Source organism: Adiantum capillus-veneris, chromosome 15 (genome assembly GCF_014529385.1).
Source record: "Adiantum capillus-veneris isolate H3 chromosome 15, ASM1452938v2, whole genome shotgun sequence".
In the NCBI taxonomy this organism is placed as follows: domain Eukaryota; kingdom Viridiplantae; phylum Streptophyta; class Polypodiopsida; order Polypodiales; family Pteridaceae; genus Adiantum; species Adiantum capillus-veneris.
This window is the reverse complement of record NC_140945.1, coordinates 92,728,518-92,740,725: the sequence shown is the minus strand read 5'-3', so window position 1 is coordinate 92,740,725 and position 12,208 is coordinate 92,728,518. Positions and strand designations below refer to the sequence as shown.

At 49.8% G+C, this 12,208-nt stretch overlaps 1 protein-coding gene across 1 annotated transcript in view; it reads right to left on the bottom strand.

The window, feature by feature from the left end:
* Positions 1 to 1,185: 1,185 nt before the first annotated feature.
* Positions 1,186 to 12,208, bottom strand: part of LOC147441069 (uncharacterized) — a 38,090-nt gene continuing 27,067 nt past the window's right edge. The window contains exon 2 of the mRNA XM_086483647.1: positions 1,186 to 1,925. Coding sequence (XP_086339773.1) covers positions 1,276 to 1,925 — 650 coding nt within the window. The 3' untranslated portion in view covers positions 1,186 to 1,275. The remainder of the gene's footprint in view (positions 1,926 to 12,208) is intronic.

The following is a 12,208-nucleotide window of genomic DNA, read 5'->3' as shown; positions in this document are numbered from 1 at the left end:
GTGGTGCGTCGAAGACCCAAGGCGAGAGACAACGGTAGCAATCTGACAAGTTACAAATGGGAGGTCTAGCTAGTTGTGTGTGTAGATCTCTACAAGGTAGAAAGCTATTGGATGGATATCCACTGCCAAAGCAAAGCATGTGAAGCACTATACACAATCTTTGGAGGGTTGCAATATTAAAGAAAGCAAGGGTACAAGCTATGAGCATATCTTAGACCAATTGCTTACTCAAAGAAGAGGGGGTTTTGATGCCAAAGAGGAAAGGCTATCTAGTCAAAGGAGGAGGGAACTAGAGGATCAAAGAGAAGACTATTGTCTTGAGTAAGAAGAGAGCCATTTTGAGTGTAGGGGAGTTCTTTTCTATGGCTATGACTTTCCCCATCTTGGTTGGAGGTTGGGTGAGAGGGTAGCACCCAAGGTGCAAAGAAGACGCCTAAACAAGGTAGTAAAGAAATATGACAAGTTCTTTTACTCTCAAAGATAAAACAACGTTAGATGGCAAACACCTCCATCATTGCAAGAGAAAATGTTGACCACAAAAGGGCAAGTTCCCTATGGTTATGTAAAATTAAATGGTTAACCTGACGTATGTATGGTTTCTCTTTTGTTATTTTGCACACAAGCAGCTCATGCATGTATTGCATCTCTTTGCATCTTGGACAATAACAATGTCAAAATGGTTATGATAAATTCATTGGCAAACTGAGTCATGTACCTCGATTATGAAGGTTTGGGAATGACTTCGGCCATATGTTTAAGAATGTTTCAAGAAATTTTGAGATCACGAAAAAATTTGGAAGAAGACATCAACATGCATGTGTCTTTTAGTGTGGTTTGATTTTAAGATGTTGTACAATTACATGTTGATGTGAGTAGCAAGATTATAGTGGTACTCCCTATTTCAATCAAGGCATAACAACTAACTTGTTGCAAAACAATAAAGCAAGCTAGAAAAGCTATCTCGAAATTACCACGGTCAAAGCACACTCGCTTGGAATAAGAGATGGTACTAGGCCTTTGATAGTCTACAAAATGCCTTCCAACCTTGAGACCCCTTAAAAAACGAGGGCAACCACATTACAAACCCATTGTATACCCAACCCATTTACCAACAAACAAAACGAAAATATAGAGTAGCGTCCGATAAGAACAAGGACTAATTTTGATAATTAAAGTGGCCCCCAAAAAAAAAAAAAAGACTATTCACATTGATACTGCTAGGAATTCTCGTTAAAGAACAAGGACTAATTTTGATAATTAAAGTGCCCCCTTTTGCTACCCTTCATCTTCTTTCTTGCAAAGGCCGACAAAAAAATCAAACTCCTCTTCAAAGCGTTGAGCATCTTTATTGAAACAGGCTGCTGTAGGGATCTCCCCAAACATGAGCGTAGATCCATATCGCACGAGTGTTGGAAACCCAGCAAAGATTGAATCGGGTGAGGATATTAATATGCCGTGCTCATGAATTTCACTCAAAAGTTCCCCGAACTCGGAAGGTGATACTTCCTCTGGCTTCAGAGGATCTCCATGGTAACGTGTTATCAGAAAAAACCCAGGGTACCCAAGACAATCAGCTGAGCCATACGACAACAACTCTGGTATCTTTGTGCCTTGAAGCTCGCGCAAGTGAAGATAAATGCACGCTTCCTTTACGTATGTTCTTGGAATGGGCCCATCTCCTCTTTCATACTTGTACACCCCATACTCATTCTTCGAGATACATATCTTTGTGCCCAACCCAAACCGTGCTACTTTATTTGGACAATAGTATGGATGAAACACTTCAAATTCATTGCACATAACATTTACATGCTTCCTTGGCAAGTCAAACTCCACTTGTGCCATCTTTATCAACTTTACAATGGCCTTCTTAGCATACTTGCTACTACTCCCAGGAATCAATATCATTGGTGGGATCCTTGAATCTGAAGCAGCAGTTCACCAAATGATTAGCAAGTCAGCAAACAAATATTGATGCCAAAGCCATAACTACACGACTAATTAGGCATACTTGTGGTGGTGATTCAGTGATAGTTACATGGTAGGATTGGACCATGATGTTTTGTTGAATGCTCTCAAATTGTATACAATCATGACTCGCTTAGTCAAGTTGAAACTTGTGTTTCCTATGTCACATGAGTCATATTGCCCCACCTACGAACACACACATGCACACATCCCAAAAGAAACCCGATCATGCTACCTCCCATGTCTAAAACCCCTGGCAACTATGCTCGTCTTCTCCATGAGGGGAGCAGAAATATACGCAATTTGAGGCTCTCTTGAGCGCATCTGCTCTAGGATGCACTGTAAAGAGCTGAAGACAAAACTACTGATCTTTAATACTTGCGTTACCCCCACAATATTGCATAAAGCCCCTACTTGGGAGCTCAGTCTTCACCATAAATGTTGGATGGCAGCACATAGAGAGGGGAGGTGTTTCTGCCCTTATAGAAAAGAGCTACAACATGTCATACAGGTCATGAGAGATGAGGAAGCCCGTTTCATGTGAATCCACACGTAGATCAACTGCATGACATTTGTGTTGTCATATGCTAATTCACACCCAAAGGCTCCACCTACACCACCCATATAGAGGGCTCCCATTTTATGAGGATTATAGCATTGGATATGTACTGTTCATATGTGACTTCAACACACATATACAACTGCATGAGGTGCCCATGTGCATAGATATGGCACCGAAGGAGTTGGGACTGGACACGACTTCCTAGGACATGGAGGATTCTGAATACGAAAACCATCAGTAGGAGCTAGGAGGAGCACACAGATTGGCCATCAATGGTCACAAGCCTTTTGTCGGCATGGGCCGTCGGCGTGCACCTGAATCAGCATGTAGGAGCTTTTCATGGCTCAACTCACAAGTAATATGCATATATGCTGCATGGCAATTATTATAGATCTGCATCTTTCCATAGAAGCTTGAGACTTTTCGCCCACGCCATGTTGCATCTTGACCTCTCTGCCGAACTGGTATATAAGGCTGGCTCTTCTCCTTGTTTAGGGAATTTAGCCATCTGGTCTCGTTACTTTATTACCCTAGAAGTGTCTCAACAAAGCCGGCAGAAGAACATGCCACCTGGCATAGATTTAGTTGGCACAAAAAAGAAGCATATTGAAAGAGCTCGCTGCTGCATTCCCCCCCCCCCCCCCCCCCCCCTCCTCCCTTCCGCTCCTTCCTCCACCCCCTCCTGCTACCCCTATTCCTTCTCGGCCCCTGTCACGTGCGCACTTCACTTGTGCCACGTGGACACACTTCTGCCATAGTCTAGCATGAGTCTTAGCTTAGGACTGAGCCTGGCACTTTGTGAGCCTCTAGCAGGACGTGCATGTCCAAGCCACTAACACTTGCATACCCTCTCTTGCACAAGAACAGTCATTTCATCATGCAGGCATTTTACCGCGTGACACCTCTTAGAAGTCATTTTATTAAAAGTGACTTTTGGAATTATTTTGTAAGTTTGTTGGGAAGCTTGCCCTACACAGCATATAATTCCTATAAAAAAAACCCATTGGGCACTCAGTACAGGCAGAAGAGCCAGGGACAAAAGGAGGCAGGCGCCTCAGTAGACAGGCAGCACCTCGGCAGGAGCCCTAGAGCGTTTCTCAAGAAGAAGACCAGCGTTTTTACACAAGCAAACCAGCGTTTTCAGATTTCAGCCCTTAGCCTCACGAGAACCCGCTCCCAGCCGGTTGCAGAACCTCGTGTGTTTCCATCTACACCCAGATCAGCCTAGCGTTTCCAGATTTCAGTAGATCAGCTTGGCATTTTCAGTTTTCAGCCAAGACAGCAAACGTTTTGCAATTCCAGCCCAGATCAGCCAGTGTTTTGCATTCTCAGCCCTTGCACGACTCGGCGGTTGCAGATCAGCCCCGCAGTACCGCCACAGTAGCAGATCCATAGCAGAGCATCTAGCATTTTCACTTTTTAGCCTTGACGTCGTCGTCGTTGACACCATCGTCGCCATCGACATCGCCATCGTCATCGCAGATCCCTCTCTTGACGACGACACCTTCGTCATTGTCAACGTAGACCCAAACTTGATGACCACATCATTGTCGTCATTGTGTCAGTCACCATCGTTGTCGTCGTCAAGATCATCATCGTCGACGTAGACCAGCAGTACCGTCGTCGACATCATCGTCTTCGACAGAGACCCCATCATCGACATCACCGTCTTCGACACAGAATCGTCGTCGACTTCACCATCTTCGACATAGTATCGTCGTCGACAAAGACCCTTAGTACCTCGTCGTCGACTTCATCGTCTTTGACATAGACCTCTTCGTCGACCTCCCCATCTTCGACATAGAACCTCTCAATTTCTCAGTACCCAACAGTTCCCAGCACCAGTACCATCGGTTCAATCTCCGCAAGAATAAAGAAAGTACTTGCTTTGGCAACAGAGAAAGGGGGCCCTTGAGAGTTGGGACCCGACATCCTTGTGTCGTCTCTTTTCTCTCTCTCGTCTCTCTCTTTCTTTCAGTTCTTTGAACTTTCAAGTGAAGTGAAGTGTCCCTTGTGTTTGTGTGCGGAGTACTAGATCCAAGCAAATCCTTATTGCATTCGCATTCGCATGTAGCGTGCATACATTTCTCTCTCATTGAACCTTTGGAAAGGACTCGGGAACAAAACCTCAGTCCATTAGCACCGGTAATGTTTTCACTATAGCCAGTGTTCGGGGAACAACTCTTTCTACAACAGGCAGAGTCAGCACTATTTCAGTCTCCGCAAGAATAAAGAAAGTACCCTTGAGGGTTGGGACCCGACATCCGTGTGTCGTCTCTTTTCTCTCTCTCGTCTCTCTCTTTCTTTCAGTTCAGTTCAATTCAGTTCTTTCAAGTGAAGTAAAGTGTCCCTTGTGTTCGTGTGCGGAGTACTAGATCCGAGTAAATCCTTATAGCATTCGCATGTAGCGTGCATACATTGCTCTCTCATTGAACCTTTGGAAAGGACTTCGGAACAAAACCTCAGTCCATCAGCACCGGTAATGTTTTCACTACAATCAATGTTCGGGGAACAGCTCTTGCTACAGCAGGCAGAGTCAACACTATCTGGTATAGAGCCTAGGCTGATATTCCGCAATTGTAGTAAGGCTGGACAGTGACCCTTACACGGTGTTTGCCTCGATAGCAGTACCCACAACACCCGTTGTACCATCAGTCCCTGGTTTCAGAGGAATCCGCGGCACTTTGTGAGCCTCTAGCAAGACGTACATGTCCAAGCCAGTCACATTTGCATACCCTCTCTTGCACAAGAACAGTCATTTCATCATGCAAGCATTTTACCGCGTGAACCACCTCTTATGATTAAAAGTCACTTTTGAAGTTCTTTTTGTAAGTTTGTTAAAAAGCTTGCCCGTCCCAGCATATGATTCCTATAAATGAAACCCATTGGCACTCAGTAGAGGCAGAAGAGCCAGGGACAGAAGGAGACAGGCGCCTCAGCAGATAGGTAGCACCTCGGCAAGAGCCCTAGCGTTTCTCAAGAAGAAGACCAGCGTTTTTACACCAGCAAACCAGCGTTTTCAGATTTCAGCCCTTAGCCTTGCGAGAACCCGCTCCCGGCTTGGTATTGCAAAACCTCACATGTTTCCATCTACACCCACATCAACCTAGCGTTTCTAGATTTCAGTAGATCAGCCTGGCGTTTTCAGTTTTCAGCCAAGATAGCCAGCGTTTTGCAATACCAGGCCAGATCAGCCAACATTTTGCATTCTCAGCCCTTGCACGACTTGGCCGTTGCAGATCAGCCCCACGGTGCCGTCACAACAGGAGATCTATAGCAGAACATTCAGCGTTTTCAGTTTTCAGCCTTGACGTCGTCCTCGTCAACACCATCATCGTCATCGACAACGTCATCGTCATCACAGATCTCTATTTTGACGACAACACCTTCGTCATCGTCATCGCAGATCCCTATCTTGATGACGACACCTTCCTCATCGTCATCGCAGTCCCAGACTTGAGAACGACATCATTGTCCTCATCGTAACAGTCACCATTGTCGTCGTCGTCATCGACATCATCGTCGTCGACGAAGATACCCCTCGTCGACATCATCGTCTTCGATAGAGACCCCGTCGTCGACATCGCCGTCTTCGACCGTCGACTTCACCGTCTCCGACACACATCCATCGTCGACTTCACCGTCTTCGACATAGTACCATTGTCGACAAAGACCCTCAGTACCTCATCTTCGACATAGACCTTGTAGTCGACCTCCCTGTCTTCGACATAGAACCTCTCAGTTCTTCAGTACCTAGTAGTTCCCAACACCGGTGGCATCAGTTCAGTCTCCACAAGAATAAAGAAAGTACTTGCTCTAGCAACGGAGCAAGGGGGCCCTTGAGGGCTCGGACCCGACATCCCTGTGTCGTCTCTTTTCTCTCTTTCATCTCTCTCTTTCTTTCAGTTCAATTCAATTCTTTCAAGTGAAGTAAAGTGTCCTTTGTGTTAGTGTGCGGAGTACTAGATCCGAGCAAATCCTTATTCTCTTCCACAGCACCTGACATTGGTATCAAAGCTCTGTGCATACTTCAGCTTCGCGAACTCAAGGGAAGAACCTAAAGAACCACCAAGAACCAGGAACCCCAAGAATCCGAGAAGAACCATCCAGTATCAAAGAACCTCTCTCAGTTTTTTTTTCCTGAAGAATCTACGAGTCTCAACCATAGACTTGCTAGTTCCCATCTTCATTGCCATGTCTTTGAAGGAAGATCGACTTTTTTTTTTTTTCCGAGAAAAAGATCCTTCTATTAGTTAATGAAAACTGCCCATAGGGCTACAACCACCTCTGCAAGAGAGGGCTACAACAAGCATGATGGGGAGACTCTCCCAATGACAAAACAGCATATATACAATGAGGCTAAATCAAGAGATGGGAGGAGGGAAGAGCCACACAGGTGGATAGTAGTGCCATCTGAGCACCCCCTGGACTATGGTGTAGAAAGGCCCAAGGCGCCAAAGTCGAAGAAAAGCCTCGCGGCGCTCCCGCATGCGGTTGGAGCTGCCCTGTAGTCCCTCAAGCTGTCCTCTGAGAATATGGATCAGCTCTAGCCAAAAGTCACGAACAGTCTCTGCTGGTGGCACACGGCGAGCCTCAAAGATACGGAAACAGCGGGCCCGCCAGATGAACCAAAGTGTCAGGCCACTGATGAGCTCCCAACACTCCTCTCTCTCACTGCACCACTCCTGTGGAGTAAGCTCTGTAGCAGGCTGAAGTGTAGGTCGCCCCCCTTGCATCACTATCATCCTGCTGGTGGAAGATAGCTCAAACTGAAGTGCCGGGCCCGTGAGGGTGGACCAAGCCGCTGCCCCCCAAGTGTACTGTCGAGCCGTGGAGAGAGCAGGCATCAGCCGAAGAACTCGTAGCCACACCTGCTGGGCCGAGGGACAGTCCCAAAGATAGTGACGCTGACTCTCCACCAAATGGTCACAAGCTGCACATGTGGCCGAGAGACCACTATGCAGAAGCCAGCTCCCTACTCCTGTGGCTCTATGTGCGACTAGCCACTGAAACAAGGTGAATCGCCTCGGCTGTCTGGAGTCCCACAACCTCTCCCAAAAGTCTGCCAAGAACTCGACTGTGAGACCCTCCTCCTGCCAATGACGTGCTGCAGCGGGGAGGGCCTCTCTCTGTGCTGCTAGTATATGATGTCCCAGTCGAATAGTGTACTGAAAGAACGGGACTCCTGGGTGGTATGCAGAAGAGAAGGGGTCCCTCCATAGCCACTCACCAGGATCCCACTGTACTCGTGCCAACGGACAACACTCCCAAGCTCATAGCCTCCAGTGTCCTGTCTCAAGAACTGCTCGGTCGAGGTCTATGACGCAGGTCCGCCCACAGATGCCCACTACTCGGATCCTCTGAAAACAACACTCTGCTACCTGCGGGGCCTCTACTGCAACTCGCTGTAGTCGTCCCCCACCCTGAAGCTCGAAGAACAGGGCTGAGACAGACTCTGAGCAGGCCCTGACTGAAATGAGAACCTCCAGTCATGTGAAGGCTCCCATCCACCGGGTGCTACTGGCTCGAGAGGCGTGAGCCACTCAATTGGAACTGACTCTGAGATGTCCTGACACATGCTCTGCACCCCTCTCATGCCCTGTAGCTGGAAACCCTGCACCTCCTCTAACAAACCTGTGAACTCTAGCCAGTCACCTAGAGAGAGCGCTGGACCTGCTACCATGGGACCCCAAGAAACATGAGGCCGACTACCAACCAAGTGGCCTCTCTGAGTGCTAACCATGGGGTTCCAGACGAGGGACTGCCGTAGGCGCTCCTCCGTGCACGTCGGCTGTCTCTGCTCTAGGCCACGCCGTAAGAGCACCCAAGATCGAAGCAAACTCACTGCGAAGCGGTCCTCCACTCTCCTGCTCAAACCAACTCGGCGCAACTCTGTAAAGATCCATCTAGTCGAAGGTTGCCAGGGGCCTCCTGACTGAGGCACCCTGGCACGAAGCCTCTGCAGCAAGAACTCCTTCCAAGGCTCCTCTCCTGGAAGAAGTCCTCTGACTACGAACTTCCCAACAAGGGCTCTGCTCTGCTGTGCTGGATCAATGATCCCAAGCCCTCCCTGAGAACAAGGAAGTGTGATGACCGACCAAGCCACCTTGGCTCGGGCAATCTGAGTGTCACGACCTGACCAAAGGAAGTTCCTGATCAGCCTCTCTACCTGGCTGATACAAGAACTCGAGAAGATCCAGCAAGAAGTGATGTACCACATAGTCGCCAACAACACCTGGTTGGCAACTACTACTCTACCAGCCAGCGAAAGTCGTGCTGAGCTCCAATGTAGCAGCTTTCTCTTGATGGACAGGAGAAGAGGAGCAATCTGCTGCTCGGGGAACAAGTCCAAACCAACCTGACAACCCAAGTACCGAACTGCAGTCCCTGGGGGAATCCACCTGAAACCCTCTCCTGGCATCCAATCTGGCATAGGAGCACTGCCAATTGAGAAAGCCACTGTCTTTCTACAGTTGATCAGTGCGCCCGATGCACAACAGAAGGTCTCCAAAGCCTGCTCACGTCTGTGCAGATTGGCCTGGGCGCCCTCTGAGTACAAGGCTGAGTCATCGGCAAACTCAGCGTCCAATAGCTCATCTCCCCGAATAGGGAGTGCTAAGCCCCTCAAACCAACCTGCTGTGACACCAAAAATCTGCTCATCGCCTCCGCATAGAACAGAAAGAGAAAGGGGGCAAGAGGACAACCCTGTCTGACCGAGCGTGTGAGCATGAAGCGCTCACCTCTACCTCCTGCCAAAAGCACCTGACTGTGAGCCTGTCTGTACAAAGCTACCACCCCTCTGATCCAAGCATCTGAGAAGCCCATCCTGCGTAGAGTGCTCTCTAGAAAGTCCCAGTCAACTCTCTCGTATGCCTTCTCAAAATCGAGAAGAAGAATCACAAGGTCCTCCCCATGGAGCCGTGCCAGGGCAGAAGCCTCCCAGAAAGTGAAGATGTTGTCAAGGATACTGCGTTCCTTGACAAAACCAGTCTGAGTCCCATGTATAAGGCTCTCCAAAAGTGGCTGAATCCTCAAAACTCAGAGCCTTGGCAAGAATTTTGTAGACTGAGTTGAGGATGGTGATGGGGTGCCACTGTCGAATCTCATCCAAGGAGCCACCCTCCTTTGGAATGAGGTAAATCAGGCCCTCACTCATGCTATCAGGCATCACTCCTGTGTGCAAAATGTACTGAAAGGCACTACAAAGATCTGGGCCAAGCAGGTCCCAGTACTCCAAGAAAAAGCTGGGAGTCAGCCCATCCTCACCTGGACAGCTACCACGAGGGAGGGCCCTAAGAGCCGTGTGCAGCTCCTCAAGCTGAAGTGGCATCTCTAGCCTCTGGCGCATCTCCTCAGTCACAAGACAAGGCATCTGTGCCCAAACCTGCTCCCTGCATGCATCCTGCTGCTCTGACTGGGGCTCAGCAGACAGTAACTCACGGTAAAAGTCAGTAGCAACTACACGCATATCCTCGGGCTCACAAACAACTGACCCATCAGGTCTCCTCAAGTGATTGACCTTGGCATGCGAGTGCCGAGGTCCCACAGTCTCAAAAAAACACCTGTCACTCTGTCACCCACCTGAGTCCACTGAGATGCCTGTCGGTGAAAGGCAAACTCATGACGCCTCTCCTCTGTGCTAGCAAGCTCCTGTCGAGCCTGCTGTAACTGCTCCTCCAACCATGGATTGTCTGCATGCTCCTCTTGCATCCTCTGTAGTGAAGCAATGCCTCGTCTGAGACGCTGCTCCTCCTCTCTCGCTGCAGCCCGGCGAGCCAGAGACTCCTGGAGAAAAAAATGGCTAAGTTGAGCTAGGCCTAAGGCCACTCTGTCTGTAGGTAGAACCTGGCTGTCCATGCCCTCTGTCCAGAGAGCCTCTACCCTCTCTCTGAGTGCTGAGTCCAACAAGACCCGCTCTGGGATGCGAAGCATCGTGCTCCCACTCCTCTGCCTGTCTGCCACTGTGAGGATCACTTGTGCATGGTCCGAGAAGGATGTCCCTGCCAAGATGCCCACTGATCCCCCTAAGTCACTGAAGTGGTCACTAGTGTAGAAGCGATCTATCCGCGATAGATTCACTCCTCCCACTCTGCGGTCCGATCTAGAGAAGGCAAGACTGGTTGGAGGCCTCACAAAGCCAGAGTGCTGCCATGTATCCGAGACCCTCAAAGTCATACACAACCTCTCCCAAGCTGCTAACTCGACTCCATGCACAATAGCATGGCTGCCTCCAATCCTGTCAGAAGGGTCTTCCAACATGTTGAAGTCCCCTCCTACACACCAATGGTCAGCCTGCGGCAAAGACTCAACAATCTATGACCAAAACTCTGCACGAGCACTCGCCACATTGGGCGCATAGATGTTCAGGAAGCCCACAAGGCCACCCTGAACCTGCATAGTAATCCACTGAGCCCTAGCTGGCACAATAATCCCTCTGCCCACAATGGCCTGCTGCAATGAATCCGCAATAGTGATACATACCCCACCCTGGATGCCTCCAGGTCCAAAAGCAGCTGACCAAAAGGTATCATATTATCCACGCAAAATCTGACCACATCGCCGAATGTGGCTCTCACACAGATGGTGCTCCTGAAGCATAAGGAGATCAATCTCTCCTCCCACAAGGCAACGCTGAAGCTTCTGACGCAATCGGCCCCGCTGTCGCTGAAACTGGGGCCCACCTAGTCCCTGCACGTTCCACGAGACGATCCTCATGGGGAGCAAGAGAGAACAGATGCTGCCGCAGCAGCAAGACGGGCTATCTTCGAGGCTGGCTTGGATGGGGAGTAATCCGCATCCGAGTGTCCTCTAGATAGGCGAGATTGCACTGAGTGCCTAGCCCAAGCCCAAGCAGAGCGAGCTGTGCATAAAGCAACCTCCTCTGTCCAGGAGTCCTCATGAATGTATACATAGCAAGGCAAACACTGCGTATCAGCAAAGAAGTACACCACAATGTGCCTACATCCTGCTAAGTCTGGGGGTGTCACCGCAAACTTGGCTAGTGGCCACAAAGTCTGCAGCAAATCTGTAACTCCAAGTTCTCCCATGTGATGAGAGAACTCGAGAACCTGTGTATGCAACCATCCCAACACTGAGTCGAGGGACCACTCCGTCTTGGCCCTACCACAGAGGGGGAAGGAGAAACCAACCGCTGAGTCCAAGGTCTCTGTCCCCCTAGCGGCGAGGAACAAAGCATGGACCCTGAAGCAGGCTGCCTCGTGGTCTGCTGCGGAATCGCCGAGACAGCGAGTGAACCCGTAGTCGAAGAAGTCCCAGCGGCGTCGGAGGTCAATGCTCGTCAAACCACGAGGGATAGCTGCAAGGGAGGATGTCTGAATCTGCAGAGGGGGCCGCAAGAAGGGCTGACCCTCTCTCGCTAGGCGACTTGTGGCAAAGGCGCTGCCAAGAGATCTCCTAGCCGCCGGCGAGGGACCAGTCTCCTGAGTCGACTGTGGAACTGGAGCAGGAGGGGGGGGAGAAGGAGCTGGGGGGAGCGGAGGAGAAGAGGAGCAGGGTGGGGCGACAGAGGTAGAGGGGCGAGGTGGAGAGGCGACGGGAGCAGAGGGCGGGGGGGAGGATGAGGAGGAGGAGGAGGGGAACTCTGCAGGGGGAGCGGCTGTCGAGGGTGAAGCGGAGGTGGAGGCTAGCGTAGGGGACTCCTCCTGCTCAAGAGGACC